The sequence below is a fragment of the Astatotilapia calliptera genome, chromosome 17, assembly GCF_964374335.1.
Source record: "Astatotilapia calliptera chromosome 17, fAstCal68.1, whole genome shotgun sequence".
In the NCBI taxonomy this organism is placed as follows: Eukaryota; Metazoa; Chordata; class Actinopteri; order Cichliformes; family Cichlidae; genus Astatotilapia; species Astatotilapia calliptera.
Window position 1 is genome coordinate 33,611,651 of NC_137438.1, and position 18,117 is coordinate 33,629,767.

At 42.9% G+C, this 18,117-nt stretch overlaps 1 protein-coding gene across 3 annotated transcripts in view; it reads right to left on the bottom strand.

Annotated features, from left to right (window-relative positions):
- Positions 1 to 477: 477 nt before the first annotated feature.
- The window catches only part of mdfic (MyoD family inhibitor domain containing), a 28,183-nt gene continuing 10,543 nt past the window's right edge, over positions 478 to 18,117 (bottom strand). For all 3 annotated transcript variants that reach the window (XM_026147416.2, XM_026147415.2, XM_026147413.2), the window contains exons 5-6: positions 6,947 to 7,327; positions 478 to 2,536 (exon numbers count right to left, since the gene is read on the bottom strand). In XM_026147416.2, coding sequence (XP_026003201.1) covers positions 2,286 to 2,536; positions 6,947 to 7,327 — 632 coding nt within the window. In that variant the 3' untranslated portion in view covers positions 478 to 2,285. The remainder of the gene's footprint in view (positions 2,537 to 6,946; positions 7,328 to 18,117) is intronic.

Below are 18,117 nucleotides of genomic sequence, written 5' to 3' on the forward strand. Positions count from 1 at the left end.
GGTAACTTGGCTAGTTTTTTGGCAAGCTCTTCGGCTAGTTCTCCATTTAGTGTTGACACACCACTGATTCATCCCTTGAGTTGGTCTATTTTTTATGCTTGAATGATTCATAAGTCAGTGCTGAGTGGCTTAAAAAAAAACAAACAAAAAAAACATACCTCTGAAAATGGTCAAGTCCAAGGACTGGACTGGAAAGGAGTGAAAAACCAACCAATGTCCTAAAAAACTGGAAAACTATTGCCCAGGACCACTATTTTTTTTTTTTTTTTTAATTACAAGAATGTCTGGCTCCTTGGACGCAAAATATGAGGAAATGGGTGGTGAGTCAGAACAATGTGCCAAACACGCCTTTACAAAAGACTCAAACATGTGAAATGAAGGCAGACCTGTTCGTCACATGTTGCACAACTGGAATATGATAAAGAGCTGGCGCACATAAAAGTCGTGTTTTTTAGAAAAAGAAGATCAAAACAATCATCATTTTAAGTAAAGTTTTATTTAAAAAACAAAAAAACTTTCATTGAAATTCAAGGTATTGGAAGACAATTAAATGAGCTGATGTATCCAGATGGAAATGGAAAGAATCAAGGAAAAAAGCACAACATAAAGCATAACAGTATTGTGCAAGACGACGACTACATACTGTATACTTTTTTTTTTTAAATTTAAAGATAAATTCTTCACATTATCTATATAGTGTTTTCTTGACACTCCTTAGCCTGTAACAAACTCCTGCTTTGAGTTAATCATAAACATGAAAATGAGGTTTACTTTCTGCACATTATCTACTGAAGAGGTGCCCATCCAGCCTCTTTATACACATAACAGTGTGCCATTAAGACGAGCCGTACATGACAGCACATTATCTTTGATGCCATTAGGAAGGGACCATTTTTATTTTTTTGTTACCATTTAGTAAGCAGTGCTAATGAGGGCCAGCTTTAAGCATCACCACTTAAACAACATCAAAGTGGATCTCCAAGACAAGAAAATGACTCTGCTGGTGATTCACTACAAACTCATCTCGAGATACACAGAATTAAGGATGAGAAAAAAAAGAGAGAGAGAAGGAAACTGCTTTTACCCTGCTTTGGTTTACAATTTCTAAAAAAAATGACAGTTCATGATAACATTTTTTTCCCCCCAGTCTCTGGGCTTGATACCCAAAAGCGGCTTAAGTGGCAACTAGGGTCACCATTTTTAATTTCTTATCACAGACCTCATGAACAGAGTGCAGTTCAACAAGTCATACTTCCACAGTATGAATGCAAAATAGCATCAAATAAAAGGCCGGCTAAGCCTATTCATTGACAGCTAACATTAGAGGAGGACTCTCATAGAAATAAAAGCTAAACGCATTGTACATCTTATTGAAGATTATTAAGAGCTTCTTGATATAAAAAATGCAAGTAACTGCACTGTATTTCCAGTAAACCCAAGGCTTCAAACACTGCCAAATCAGGTGTGAGATGACACTTTTTAGTGAAATAATCCATCCCAACCATTAAAACACCTGGTAAAATATTGCAGACAATTACGACCCTCTGTATAAAATAATAAACGTTTCCAGCATTTACAAAATGCTTAAAATAAAAATGTAATGTCACCCTTACCTTCAGTGGCAGAAAGTAGCAGATAATGGGAAGTCCCGATTCACCTTAAACATTTCACCAGTTTCAACTGTTCTACAGTACTACAGTAGATATGTCTATATAGAAGTCTGTCTCGCCGAAATACAGTATGCAATGAAGAATGTATGAACCATCACATAAAGTTTTTACAGTGTTGTAAAGACTGCAAACCTAAGTTTCTGATAATAAAAAAAAACAAAGTATTTAAAATGAAAACAGAATAAATGTTATTTTGTAAATGCAACATGTCGGTCACCAAAATGACTAAAAAGAGGCAAGATGTGATACAATTAGACAGCATTCCTGATGTAACAATCGAATCTCTACTATACTGCTTTTAGCAACAGATGGAATACTTACAATACACTGAAGATTTAACTGACGAGTTCATATATCTGGATGGTTTAGATGGAGAAGCCCAGTGTTGAAATCCATCTTTCAAAGCATGCTGTACAAACCAGGCTAGTTTGCACATACTGAAAAGTCAGGCACACAAAAAATAGGACCTTCACGAAAACATATGCCAACCACCGTGCACACTTTCTCCTCTATCCTTTGCAGAATTCTAAAGTAGCAGCAGCAGCAGCAGCTTCCTTCTAATACTTTCATTCGGGGTCTTGCTTATCGCCCTGGTCCACACCAACACAGGCCTGTCTATGTGGGGAAGCAGATGCCGCAGCACTCCATGCAGATTTCCAGGCAATCTGAGGACTCGCAGCAAGCATCCATTATGCCACAGTCCATGTCACAAGGGCAGTTGCAGTCGTCGCCCAGATCGTCGGTGCAGCAGCAGCAGCAGCAAACCTCTGATGTGCATGCGCCGCATGAGGCCTGGGCCACCACCATGTTGCAAAGCGTCAGGAACTCACAGAAAAGGCAGGCCAAGATGCAGTGAACGCAGCAGTCTGGGTCCAAGCAGGGGTGACAAATAAATCAGTCACAAATCACACACAAAGATAAGGAAAAAACTAAAAAACTAAAATTAAAGCATAAATATTTCCAACTGTGGTGGGGAAAACTGTGTATAGAGAGTAAGTGAGTGATGCATGCTCAGCAGGCTGACAGGTGGAACACAATACGCATATGGCAAACAGAAATAAAAGAAAACATCCAAAGAAATCAATTTTCCTCTGCAGTTTTGATTAAGAGAATTGCTAAGCAATTGTGGCATTATCATGCAAACTGCTGGGCTGATCAAACAAAGATGATTAGCAAGAGTCCAAGAGTCCCTGCCTGGCAACTAGGTGAATTAATGCTTCCAATGCCAGCACCTCTGATTAACATTTAACCACCTCGCAGGAACTCTTTACATGGCCGGTGGAAACTTTCGGCTTGCTGTTCAACAGCAGCCTCAGCAGTCTTCAACTTACTAATGTGTCCATTAAGAATCATAAGTGTCATTTTGAAAGGCCAAATGAGTTACATGTTTCACTATACAGTTCACAGTGACAGTTTGTTTGTATGTAAGAGATCTAGTGAAGGTAATTTAAACTTATTGACAGAACATAATATTTGGCAGTGTCTCAAACCAAAGACTCTGTCAGAGTATCCCCAGAATGTTCAAATCTCTGATCAAACCCGTCAGTTATTGTCATTAGTTTTGAGCATATAGTCGTGTTAGAATCCCTGAAATTCTCTGAAGTGCTTGAAATGATCTGAGGAGCTCTTGTACCTGGAGCAGCTCTAAGAGGCAGTCGATGCGACTGAGCAAGCTGGGTAAAGAAGGCAGCAGGTTAAAAACAACATTGTAGCTCCGACTTGATTACTGTCTGTTTTGTTGCTATCTGATTATCTCATCCGCACATTTGAAGAACATGTTGTCAACAAGTTATACAATACAGGAGAGGTGGTCTTGTTTCCTGATCTGAAATGAACTAAAACTTGTCTTTTAATTAGAGCTGGAATTACTTTCTTCCAAAAAAGAAAAGAAGAAGAAAATCCAAAATAAAACTGTCCAGGTGAGGTTGAACACAGATCAATGATTGTTTAGCCATGCCTATATGTTATCCTTGGTCAACCTTCCCCACACTAAAACCTCTGGTCGTTGCATCCAACTCACTAAACCATACTGAACATCCTTCTGTAAGTGCACCTGGCAGACACTCCTTGCAGCTGTCTCCTTTCTGAACCAAGGCCAGCGCAGCGCCCCTGCTTTGGAGTGTTAAAAAGACATGATGTGGATGGATGCAGAAAAATAGCATTACAAACAGGGCTCATTTGCATAACTTTCATCAGCCCATCTTGAGCTGTCAGAAGGGGCTGTTACTGATTGGGTTAGAGGGAAAGCGAAAGGAGGAGAGTGTGGAGGACGGAATTGGAAGCTGAGGGCCTCTGAATGCTCATGTTTGATTAATCAAAGTAGAGGGGTTTTTTTTCTCCCCCCTAATTTTGCACTGCTAAGGGCTGCGGAGCTGACCAGAAGCGCTAGCTGACTGCGATACAAACAAGATAAAGAAGGGAACATGAAACGAGAAAGCGCGGCTGTACATGTGAGGGTGCCTGAAGTTCGAATGCATCTTATTATCCTTATCTGAGGCCATAACACTGGCAGTAATGGAAGATGCATGAGAATAAATCTTTCAGTATTAAACATGTGGGGTGGACATGCAGTAAGCTGCTACTGGCCAGAATGTGGTTTTGCTTCATAGACCTTTTTTTTTTTTTTTTTATGCTGGCATGCGCTGTAAGTGTACTGCCATCCGAGTTCTGCAAAATGCCAGTGAGAGCAATAAACACTGCTCGGCCACAGCTTCAAAGTTCAACCTAACAAACTCTGAAGGACCCAGAGGGTATAGCCATGCCAGCATTCGGAATGTAACAGCAGACTGTGAATACGATACAAACACAGTACATAGGCATTAGGCAGTGGCCAGCCAGCTCAGCTATTCACTTGGATGTATAATTCAGCACCAGCGATTAGTCTGTATCTTATAGAAGCCAGCAAGGAGGAAGGGAAAAGTGGTGGGGGTCATATACTGTACACAAGAGAGCTGGACGCAAGGCACATCTCCATGAAAAACAGAGAGAGACAGAGAGGCAGACAGAGACAGAGTGAAACCAAGCAACAGACAGACAAGAGCAGCATACACTGACAATGTTGCTGTTTAATGTCAGTGAGCGGAGATGAAGCCCAGAGTTTGCAGGGCCAAAAAAACAGCGCCCGGCGCCTCTGAGGAAATAGTATGAGACATCTGGAAAGCTGACATCAAAAAAAGGGGAGCGGCATGACACAAAACAAGCTGGATGGGCCTCAGAGCGGCAAGCTGTGCAAAACATTCAAACTCACAAAGAGGCAAGCGAGAGGGCAAGAGAGCCGGGCAGTCAGGAGGCGGAGAGAGAGAGAAAGAGTGATCAGACAAAGCCTTGGTGGCCACGCGAATGCACAGAAGGCACACTTGGGTAAAGGAGGCAGAGGATGTGGGCCGGATAGTCAATGTCCACCACATGCACGTAAAAGCAGGTCTGTTTATTAATGCATGACTGAGGGGGGTAAAAAAGTCAAAGGTAGAGGACTACAGCTTACAAAAACACACGCAAACACTTTCAAGTTTATAGCTTAGGGAAGTTTTTAACAATGCGCTCACAACCCTGGCATGAAATCTCTAAATGAAGCGGCTGAAGCGGCTTGGAGACGTTAACCGATTACACACAGTTCACAAAAAAATAGAAACATAAACCCGATGACAAGAGTCGAGACACCCCACCTCGCTAAACAAAAGCAGCGTGCTAAATGACTCCTCAAAAGCTGTTATCACAGATTGGCTACGGTGCCAACGGCGCGTGCCAAGAAACACAGAGAGCAACAGAATCCCCAGAGCTAGTTCCTGCTAGCTTACGCCTTTTATTTCCTGTGTTCGGGGGGCTGTTTAGGAGGCTAATTTCACAGGCAAACAGATTATGTTAATCCGTGTAAACATTCAAACACAACAGCTTGGCTCTTTTCCGGGGGGAAATAAATAGTTGAGAGCGAACATATTGATTCTGAGAGCTCTCACGCCTGCAAATAAGCAACACAAAAGCCATAATGAGACTTGTTGAGCAGCTGTTTTTGTTTTTTTGTTTTTTTAACTCCCTGCCCACTCTCTTGCTTTTGTTCTTTACCAATTAAGATGTTGAAAACATGATGCGTCTAGAATATCTCTTGGCGGATGGATCGCACCTTTACCTGCACGGTGCTGTGCATGTGCGTGAGTGCCTTCATCAATCTGGGCACATATTTCACGTACAGACAAATGAAAAGGACCACTTTGCTCTTACATCTCTACCTGACCACTATGAATCTTGGTTTGTTTTTTTTTGTTTGTTTGTTTTTTTGGGGGGGGGGGGGGGGGGTGAGCAAATCCTCACATAAAAACAGTAAATCTGCAAAGGCCATGTTGGATGAATAAAGCAGGAATTGCCTATCTACTTGAACAAAAATAAGCCTAAACACTGATATTCTATGAGCTACAGAAAGATAGAACACATGGAAGTCCACAAAGTACAGTAGCTGGAGAAAGGGTCGAGGGTGGGGGTGGATGGGGCCCTGTTAATGAGGGCCATGGTGCTGCTGACGGGATGTAGGGAGAGCCAAAAAGGTCCCAGAGAGGTGTGAGGGGCCGTGAGGGGCCCGGAGGAGGCTGGTTATGACTTAATGGGCACCCCGTGCTCTCCGGCCTCGTTAGACGGTCACACCTATCTCCACAATGGAAAAGGACCGGGCAGCCGCCTTCATTACTGGACTCACCTCAGCATTGCACCTGACAAAGTGACGGCTTCCCTGCATGGCAAATGGACTCTCTGGCTTGTTGTTAAAGAAAATAAAAGCCACAGGGGCGAGATGAGACGGCATTTGCTTGACGGGAGTGATAAATATGAGAGGTCATGCACCACCATCATTAAAAGGTGAGAGGAGGCAAGAATGTATTATCAATATCTTGTTAGGTATTATTTCATGAGCACCTGCGAAGAATACGCCCATTTTGTTTGATGGTGAGACTACAGATTAGGGGATACTCCATCACAAGTCTAAACCTAAACCAGGTCAGAGAGGACATTTACAGTTTCCTGGAAGTGGGCAGTACAGAAAATTCCTTTTTAATTGTTTCTGAACTCGTGATTTTATAAATTGGTATAATGATTGGTGTGCTTTTTTATTTAAGGGTGGGGGTTCTCTATAACGTTCTTCATTGAACCATGCAGCTTAAACCATTCCTGCTACATAACAAGGTAAGATAAGAGGGGAAGAAGCATACAAGCAGTAAAGTTTCAGAAATGTTAGTATTGGTTAAAAAAAGTGCAGCAGTGTGTCACTAACTTGAGTATGGAGGCGTTACCTTCAGGTAAAGGAGGTTTCTGCGACCCTGTTGAACTCCCTTTGCTGCGTCGGCTGCTGTCGCTGTTCACTGACAGGCTGGACCGCAATTTTCTCTGCATCCTCTGCGACACAGGCGTGGATGGTTGCTTTCTGGGCTGCTCTGTCATTGGAGTAGCAGTCGCTGCCCCAGAACCAGGACGTGACCCGCCCGTGGCGTTCGTGCTGATGGTTGCACCGCAGGAACACGTCCGCGTGGCCTGTGATCCGCCGGGGTGGATTCCGTTACCGTTACTCAGCACGGGTGTGCCAGCAGTGCTATGGTGAAAGCCATTTTGATCCTTGGCAGTGTCTTCTTCAGCAGTTTCCGTGGGCACTGGCTTAGACTCAGACTGGGGTTGAGCTGGTCAGAAGAGAAAAGATATTAGTTCTACTGTTTTTAAGTAAAGAGCTGGGTGTGTGGATTTAGTACAATTAAAGTACTTCATGGTCAGTGTAAGGTGATGAAAGTTGTAGTATATTTGATTCATCAAAATCATCTGCAAGCTAAGGCTTTTAATATAAAACAAAAACACACTGCTTGAAATTGCAAATATACACTCTCTCTAGAGACTGAAGGAACATTTCTTAATCAGAGCAAAGCATCAAGTCAGTTGATCTGGTCAATTAAGAACAGAGGGGGTTGTCAATCAGTTTTAGCTGCTGATAGGTGCACTCGATGGGCAGCAATGGGACAACCACAAAGTTGGAATGGTTTGGAGGCCACTGACATTTTTCGCTCCTCATCTTTTCTGGTGGTTTTTTCCACTAGTTTTGCATTTGGTCAGTGTCACTGCTGGCAGAATAAGGCGATACAGAAGTTACTACCATACAGGTAGTCCACATCAATACGTGCCATGGCCAGAAAGTTGCTGTGTCTCCCAGCACAGTCTCAAAAGCATGGAGAAGATTCCAGGAGACAGGTGGTTACCCTAGGAGAGCTGAACAAGGCCGTAGAAGGCTTTTAATCCATCACCAGCTCGATGTCCTTTAGTGGACCTTGAGCTCATTGCTTAGTCCTGTGCTCACTGCCCAGCACTGTGGAGCCCAACTGGCATTTGCCATAGAATACCAGAATTGGCATTGGTGACCTATACGCGAGACACGAAAGGCTCTGGAGAAGCTGTGGAGAACATTACGGTGCCTGTAACATCTTTCAGCATGACCAGTTTGGTGGGGGTCAGTGATCATCTTGGGAGGCATATCCACGGAGGCACGGACCTCTACAGGCTAGGCAACGGCACCTGACTGACACCAGCTATAAGGAAAAATTCCTTGGAGCCACTGTCAGACTGGTGCAGTGGATCTTGAGGTCCTCCTGATGCACAACAATGCCACACCTCATGTGGTGAGGGCATGGAGGCAGTTCATGGAGGATAAAGGAATAGATACCATTGACTGGTTCCCCACGCTCACCTGACCTAAATCCAAAGAACACCTCTGAGACATCATGTTTCAGTCCATGGACTAGCATGCTGCATCATTTTTCACTTTGCTTTTGGTGTCTTTGAATTCAGCCCTCTGTGGGTTTACAATTATAATAAGCATCCTTTCATTCCCAACACATTACCCAGACCATATCGGCACAGATACCCGGCATGATTTTTTTTCCCCACTGAGATATGATGTGTTTTCAGAGTGTCCCTTTTTAAGTGTATTTTTAAGCTGAATGTAGAGGATGAAAGAAAGAAAACAAAACTACAAAATAAGAGAGATGTATTAGTTTACTTTAATAACTTATGTTTTCCAGGTTTTTTTTAATGCTTCTGAATTCCCTTTTACCTAACTTCATTTTTGCTGTTAGAGAACTTGCAATCTCAGCACCTTGCACTTCATATATTTTATTCGCTTATAAAGTCACCGTAGCCTGCGAGTTTCACTTCTTACAAAGCAACTACAGTAATGGAGACACGCCATTCTAAGCTAAATCACTCTCAGCAAACCGTGCCACCATTCCCTAACATGATAAAAATCGATCACACGGCAAACATTTCAACTTGGAATCAAAAAGAGAGGAGCGGCGAACTTTATATGTGACAGGATCACAAAAGCCCCCGCTGCAGGCAGACGAGACAGTCGTTGGAGCCGTACCTCGGTGAGTTTAGACAGTGCGAGAGAGATTAATACAGTAAAAAGAGAAAGACAGCTTGTGATAGTGTACATATACAAAATGGCTGCTGTCTACAATAGTAATGATCTCCTCTCCTGTGAAAGCTCCGAGATGGCCTCGACGAGCCTTTCTAAGAGCACGCGTGACAGCCGCAGAAAGTCGGGAGACAGCGACCTGTCTGATAAGAGAGAAGAGGAAGGATACGAGTGAGCAAAGGCGGTGGCATTTCCCTGAGAAGAGCACCTGCACATTCAGCTCTACTGGGAGCTACTCCTACATTACCTTCGCTCCACATCAGAGCCACTTTGCATGTGCACTTGCAGCAAGATTTTGTGAATTATTCATCTCTCTCTTTTTTTTTTTTTGAGTTTGTCTGTGTGAACCCTACTTATTCTTTCCCCCCCCTCAATGTAATACTTTCTTTATATACATTGAAAATATAACATCTTGACAACCAAACTTGAATTCTGCCTTATTCAGCTACTGCTTAAGGATGTTTAACATGCAGGGCTGTTTAACAGTTACACAGCTGTCCAAAAATATATCTATATATAAATAAATAAAATCAACAAGTTTCCAAAGTGGATGCAAACATAAAATTTAATGTGACTCTGGTAATTTCTTTCCATCTCTATTTTCTTTCTGTCAGCTCACCAACAAGTGCAATTACGGTTAACAAGAGTCGGAGAGAGTGTGGGAATCGGGCTTTGCGCTTTTTAACAACACATCACCCTGGGAGAGGCCGGACGTGAATGTGGATGTAAAACAAAGCAATTAAATACACACTCTGGGTTTCGCCTTCCCCTCATTCGGGCTTCTGCATGCTGCCTCGATAAACAAATATAGACTTGAGGGATCAGGATTCCATGCAATTTGAATTAGACAACTGGGTAGCGCACGATAGAATTCATTATGCAGTGATTTAAGACCAGGTTGATGGATTTTCTTCTCCAAAAAGACAAAAGCCTTGCAGCCTGCCCATGACAATGTGGGGGGAAGAGACTGAAGCCTAACAAGGAGGCTCGGAGCAGGGGCTATATTTGTTGCTGTTTTTTCCAGCTTTACCCCTGACAGCTGTAACTTGCTACATTTTTCACTCATTTTAATATATGTATCCTGTATTTTATTCCACTGTGTCTTTTTTAAAAAAAAAATCTTTTCAGGAAGAAGGCTAGAAAACACAGCGAGTCAGGTCTGCAGCACATCAAGACACCAGTACTCACTTGGGTGGCCAAGATGGTGACTTCACCTTCCCACCAAGATGTTTTCCTTTAAACCAGAGTCTGTCTGTGTATTATAAGACCTGTTAGATTTCTTTAACATACATTTCCATACATAAAATGCAATTATTAATTTAGCTAATGTGTGATGCTGATGTCCCCGTTGCACCTATTACGCGCCAGTGCCTGCCCACCCCCCTCCTTTTTTTGGTATTATCGTGGGTGGATAGTGCTACGCTAACAAAGAAAGCGAAGTGTTGAATCACTCATAATCTGTGAAAACAGTATCATGTCACAGTTATCTTAATCTGCTTAAGTGACAGTCACACAGCAGTCAACCTTTTTTCTTTGGGTGCTTTTTCCCCCCCGACTTTCACAAAGCAGCTCATTAACCAACTATTTTAATCTGCAAGCATCACAAACCAGACTGCAAACATTCAAATTTGATGAATCCAAAATCACTATCTAATCTAAAAACACTTCCAGAAACTTAATCAGAAACACAGCCTTACCATTCACACTGGCCTCAGTTTGTTCCTAACTGATTAACTCCTCGTATACATCAAGATTTATTGACAGCTGACAACTAGATTAATGGGGAAACCCCGGTTTGCCCACTGTATCACTGCAGATTCATAGTAATCTACCTGTCTGAGTATGTAGTCAGAGAACAGAGAACTCCAGTGGAGTTTGCCATGTGTCTTGTTTAAGCAAAGTAGCCACATGGACTTGCACATATAAACACACATTCACGCACAAACTGCACTGGCGGGCATAATTACCTTTTCCTTTTGAGAAAGCAAAGCTTTCAATTTGGCAAAATATAAATAGCTATTAACTCATTCACTGCCAGCCATTGGCAGTGAATGAGTTAAGAAACCACCATATAAAAAAGAAAAAAAGAAAAAAAAGAAAAGTATATTAGAGGCGATTTGGGTTTCTGACACACTGTGGAGAAATATAACATTTAGTCTGAGGGGGTTGTGCTCTTCAGTGGCAGGTTCCTGAATAGTCTTTGCACAGTTGCAGTCGTTATTTTTATCCTGATGAACGCGGTGGCCGAGATTAATGGACGCGATGGAGCAATATTCATAATCATTGATCATAATAATGGTGGTACTGTCAGAGATGGCAGTGACAGACTTGTACAGTCACATGAGACAAATGAAGAGATAATGAGGAAACGCAGAAATACACTACGTTTGAATTTGTGCTACTCTGGAATCAGAAACTTTCAGTGCGTGTGACTTACAGCAAAAGTAAACTCTAAAGCATATTATCTACTACCTCCTACACACCATTCAGCTTGGCGTGCACTGTAAACACACAATACAACACAACAGACTGAGGAAAGAGCCATCGTTTATCAAGTCAACTCCTGTGAACCCTATTGAAGTGCAAACCATCCAGTGTGCATTCAACTTCTTTCACACAATATTCAGCTTTTAGCATTTCAAGGTAATGCGATGCTGTTGTGACGTTTCTGAACCCACGCTTTGATTCCACATCCAAGGTACAAATGTAAGCTGAGTCTGCTGATAAATCCTGACAGAGCAACACAGGCTCACCGCTAATACACCGCTCCGCTAACACAGCAGGAAACAAATCCCATGAAGTTTGAAAAGAACGTACAAGTTGTGCATTTGTTACAACATTGCAGCAAAGCATCCGAAGGTGTCCTAAGAGATCCACATGCACACTTTAATAGGCTGTATGTCCAGTTCTTCCCTCCAAACAAAGTTTAAATACAAGCACACACACACACACACACACACACACACACACACACACACACACACACACACACACACACACACACACACTTCAAATTGGACTTGTAACTGCCCTATTTCTAGCACATCAACAACTGTTGAGAGTGTACATTTGTAGTTGAATAAAACATGGTATTCCCCTACACACGCTGTCACACACATCACAGGGGAAACTAGGGGGTGAGTGGTTCTTGACTGTCTAAGCAGCATCCCAATTTGGTCCCAGCTACTAGTAGCTGACAGCCTCAAATATCTGGGGAGAATTTTTAAAAGGCCAGTGTTTGATGGATTCATGAAGAACACACAAATATAATTGCCATTTGTCACCGAGTCTTCAGTGGCTGCGCCACACAGGGACCGAGCAGCACAGTGCCTGGAGAGAGCTGGAGCTGCACCAGAGCTGTGCAAGGCTAGGGGTGGGTGGTGGTGGGAGGGGGTCGATCTGTATGTAAAACTGAGTATATAAACACCTCCATTTTTGTCACAGAAAATGGGTCCTACAGGACGCAACTAGAAATTGCACCCAGAAGACAGCATGGCTACTGGAGATCTCTCTCCCTCTCCCTCACACACACACACACACACACACACACACACCCCTAGCTACCAGGAAGGAATATGCATGTATGCATGTCAGCTGTAACAAAGCTCCATACACAAGAATTCTAAAATAGTTGAGAACATGAAAATATAACACAGAGGTCAAACAGGGCAGTATGGAGATTCTCATTTGCACATAACTACATCATGAGTCACAGGTAAGGCAGGGAGCGGATTGAACAATCACACCAGTGCTGTATTTCTAAAGCTCAGTGCTTTTTAATATTAATGCCCCCGAGACGGAGAGAAACAGGGAGGAGAGAGAGACGAAAGGTGTTTGCCCAGGCTTATTAGAATGCCCATCATAGAGATCATACAGTTATTCAAATGTCACATCATTCCCACCAAATAAACACCACAAGATGAATACAGATTGTGTATCCATCTCCTAATGGCCATTATTACACAATGGCACAAGTTTGTGAGTTAACACTTGAAGGGGCCACGCAAGCGGGCAAGGCACCTGTAATTGTAGCCTCAGACTAGAAAAAAAGGAAAAGGGAGGATGCACAGCAATTCCGCTAACACGGCTGGTGTTTTGTTTATTTTTGGGGGCTTGTATTAGAAAAACATGTATATTTTCTGCTCGACTGGTCATGTACCTGCATGATTGAAATGCTAATTTGTAAATGTGCAATGACCTAGCCAGACTCCTCCAACTCCCCCCACCCCCCCTCGCTGCCAAAACAGCCTGAGGTATCATCTCTCCTCCTAACAAACAGCAGCGTGTGGAAGAGCCCCTGCCTTTCAATCCAAAGGGATATATTTTCTCATTAGAAATTATACATCTTCCCTGTCCATATTTATAGACGCAAAACCAGGGGAATTACGCTGCAGAGAGAGTGAGAGGGACACACACGGAGAGAGGAAAATAGTACAATGAATGTTATTACAAAAGGGCTCTGATTGAAATTTTCCTTGGGCGTCTGAAAGCCTCGTTTGCAGTTTGACCTTCTAAACTACCGGACAAGGACTTCCTTTATTGTCTAGAAGGACGAGCTGGGAGGGAACACGCACAAGTGGCTCAGGGATCATCGTTCAGGTGTCCAATTAAAAAAAACAAACAAACAAGAAAAACATGATGATGATAATCATAGTGTGAAAAGTATCAATATAAAGGCATTTATCAGGAGTGTCAAATGAGTCAACCAGCAGCCGAGAACGAGCTTTTGATCGGAATATTAGCGTCCTGCGGTGTGAGGAGGTGGCTGCCATGCAAAGTCAGCGCTCTTGTCTTTACACAAAGTGCATGGCAGCCTGACACGGGCTAACAGAAATGTCACTTGTTCCAACAGACTGCAGCGATCTCACGGCAGCGATCACACAGCAATCCTAACCCTGTCAGTTCACACACATGCGCAAAGTGTTTTGTATTTATCCAAGATAAAATGGTGATGATGACGGCTTCGCAGCTGCTGATGATGACCGTTGAAGAAAGCTAAATTACCTGCTCTGACATTGGATCCCCCTCAGCCAAAGTGACATGCTCTGAGTGTGTGTGTGGTTGCAAGCATGCCAGGGTAGTCTGCAACAGAACTCTATTAACTGTCTTGACCTGTCAAGGCTAATCATATTGCATAGCATCTCATTTAAACAGGAAACATCACATTTCTGTCTGTTTTCCTACCATAGTCCAGGACAGTCAGTCGATAACTACTCAGCAGTCAAAGACTGTCGCCCCCCCCCCCCCCCACCCGCCTTTTAATTCTCTGTGACAGTCATTCAAAAATTTGACTCCACCAACCTACTGAAGTGAGACTTGAAGACATCGTTTAATATTTCCACTCCTCATTTCCCACACCGCTGCTGCATCTACCCAGGAAAAAGTGGAATTAAAAAGAAAAAAAAGAAAAAAAAACCTTCGACCTTGTTCTGCTTAATTACATTTTACAGGAGTGAAGACAACTTGAAAGACAATAGCTTGATTCGATGACACGAATCCATCAATCTACTCAGTGCAAGTGTTCGCATTTCTAAAGGGAAGGAGGTGGTGATCGAGGAAGGGTGGGGCGGGGTCCGGGTCACCAATTCTTCTTTGATTTTAAAATGGAACATTTTCCCAGATTAATACGTTGACCGCCATCACTAAAACTCCCAATGAGATGCCACTTTCTGTGCGATGAATCATGCTGAAGGGAAAGTCACACACGCATTCAGCCACCAAAGCTCCAGCCACACAGGCCCCAGGTCTCCACTGTTGTGTGGAATTTGGCACGGTGCTAATTTGAGTATTACTAATACAGCGAAGAGCGAGGAGCGTTCAAAGCCTTGCAACTAGCCTGCTGTGAGAGACACTAAACGTTGCACTGTTCTCCACTTCTCCTCATTTCTGAGATGACTTTTATACGAAGCTGTTCCTGCATTAAGCTTTGCCAAATGCCTTCCATTCCCCTTCATCTGTTTCTTACCATCCACGAGGAGGGAAAGAGTTTATAAAGACAGCCAAATGCACGACTGCAGTATCTTTAAAAAGCTGCAGATCTTGCACGGATTTAGACTTTACACGGCTAGCTACCACAATTTCTAGAAAGATCAATTATGACGTGACTCAGAGGAGGCCTGAGGGAGCTGCCAGGCTTCATACTCCCCAAGACAAAAAAAAAGAAAAAAAAAAGTGCTCCACCCTCTCCTCGTCGACGACTCAAAACAAAAAGAAAAAACAAAAAAACGGCGCAACAGTGAGGAAGGAACGGGAAAAGGGGGGGAGAAAAGGGAGGGAAGGAGGAGAATGGGGGTTATTTTCAGTTTCAGTTACATCGATGACTCAAATATTCCACCGCCTTTCAAAATCTCCTCACTGCAGCAGAAGTTCCACAGGAAGCTTTGCTTGTTTGAAATTCAACGGCGGGCGCGCAGACATGCACATGCGCACCCTCACACTCGGGCACATGAAGGCATGCACACATGCAAAGATGAAGCAGACACACAGGCAACAACTGCATGAGCCAAATAAATTTTGTGGAAGATCCACGAACACTAATATTGAAGTCAGAGATGAGGATCTGCCACTCCCTAAAAGCCAAAATCCAGCTGAAGTCTGACTCTGGGTCAGAAAGGGGAGAGGCAGTCTATCAAAATGCCCCCACACCTAGTTCCTTTATTTGCTCAGTATCAATCTCAGCATTAACCCTCTGCTAATGGGACAGCTGTGGGTCACCGCCTCGCATCGTCTGGATGCCAATCAAGGCCTTAAGCTGAGAGATCAGCCTTTGGGACAGAGGTGATCGTCTGCCTCTGAGTGGCTTTTAAAACACAGAGACGCCTGTATCGATTTTAGCTCTAGCCTGAAAGAGAAGTGTGGGGTGAAGGGGGTTGTGTCAGCTGTGGTTGTCTGTGCTTCTGGACGGGAGCCAGCCGCCGGGTCCCCGGTCACCCTCCACTGATCAGGGGGGCCTGACACAATGACCTCGTAGAAAGGCACTGAACCTGCAAACACGAACGGGGCAAGGAGTTGGAAGCTCGAGGGGTTCAGGGCTAGCAAGGGCAACATCAGCAGAGATCTCAGTAATAGAAAAGGGTTTTAACCTTAATGTTGGAGCCAAAACCCTGTTAGAGGCCAAGTAATCCCCCCTGTGCTATCTGATTTTTTTCTCTCCCCCTGTGTGTGTGTGTGAGGAGCTTCTGAAATGCATTCATGCTGTCATGTGTGGCACTGGTTAAGGAGCTGGTAAACATGGTCCAAACAGTCCAGCTACCTTGCCATATCTGTGCTAAACGGGTAAAAAAAACAAAACAATAAGGTAGACAAAACACAGAAAGCCAGGTTTATTTCCTGTGTTACAGCACTACCAAAGAACAGAGCTCCTATGCAGTTGTAGCACAATGAATTTCTTTTTCAGTAGTTACGTTTGAAATCCTTTATACTAAAACTTTCTCAAAGTTTCGATGACTAAGAGCAGGTTTAGTTAGTGAGTTTGAGGGTCACACAGGAAAAGGTGCACACATTTCTTAGTGTTTGTAAAGCATCTGTTCAGAAGATGGAGATTAATGTCAGTCTAAGCTTTGAGCATATTTATAGATTTTTAGACATTATTGTGGTGATCGTTAAATATTTGCCACCGTTTAGACATCGCTCTCAAGGTAGAGCTGGGCGATAGAACGATAACGATATGTATCGCGATATAACTTTTACTCGATAGAGAAATTAAGCTATCGCGATAGACCTCGCCGCTCTTGTCCTCTTAAAAAAAAAAAAAAAAAAAAAAAGGTCAGCCAAATTAAGTAGCGCAGAGCCGAACCAATCACAGCCGCAGCGTCACGTCGCGTAACTTGTTACGTACAGCACAAGTGCCAAGCCGCACGTGTGTTTGTTTGGGAAGCAGCCAGCGCGTAATGGAGGAAATGAGTGTGCCGACTAGAAAAATCAACCGAGCGTGACCGAAGAGAAAACAGATGATGGTTCCAATGCCGGAGAGATTGTCGAACGGAAGAGCCATAGAAGTTCCGTAGTGTGAAGGTATTTCGGCTATTTCAAGTCTGACAAAAAAACAGAGTAGCGTGCACTGTAAATTGTGCCGAAAACAAGTCTGGAAATACAATAAACTGGTGCATGCGTCACACTGTGCGCCACGTTATTGTTTCGGTGAAATGAATTTCTACAATACTGTTACTGTTAATTCTACTCTCTGCAGTGTTTAAATGCTTACATATACACACAGTTACTGTCCGTCCACACATACGACTCGGTTCTGCTTCTATGCCCCAGCTTTGTTTACTTTTTCCCACCGAGGCTTCTAGACTTCTGATTGGCCAACATTTCTGCACGGTTAGGAATCTAGCGCCACCTGCTGCTTTGGCATGTTCATAGCAGCGTTTTCCTTCATTTCTGCCTTTATGTGTGGACGGGATTCTTTTTTAAAACGAAAACGGAAAATCTCAGTTTTCAAAAATACCCGTGTACGTGTGGACGTAGCCTCAGTCTCTGACTGGAAGCGCTAATTCGTCATTCGGCTTTTGTCAGACTAAAGTAACTGTTAAAACTGTTTGAAAAGCTCAGCTATACAACAAGGAGAGATTGAGAATTTCCTTTTAGTTCTCAGTTTATTTGATATTGACAAAAGTTAGTCAGTTTTGTCTGTTCTTCTGTAAAACAAACTAAGATTTATTTTTAGAATTAATATTTTGTTTCTAAGTGGAATTGACAATTTAGTAGTCTGTTTCGTTTGTTCTATTTTGAAACTTAAACGCTTTAGCGGCTGCCTTTTGTGTAGTTTGCAATATTTGCCTTTATTTATCTGAAAAAGTCTCATGTTCCTTAAGTACATCTACCCTGTTGAACTTATTATGAGAAATAAATATTTAAATCAAAACAAGCTGCTGATTATTTCACATTTTACTTGTGAGCAACGGCACATTTAAATCTTACAAATATAGTTATTTGGCTTATATCGTGATAGATATCGTTATCGACTGAAATGAAAAAAACATATCGTGATATGAAAAAATCTCATAT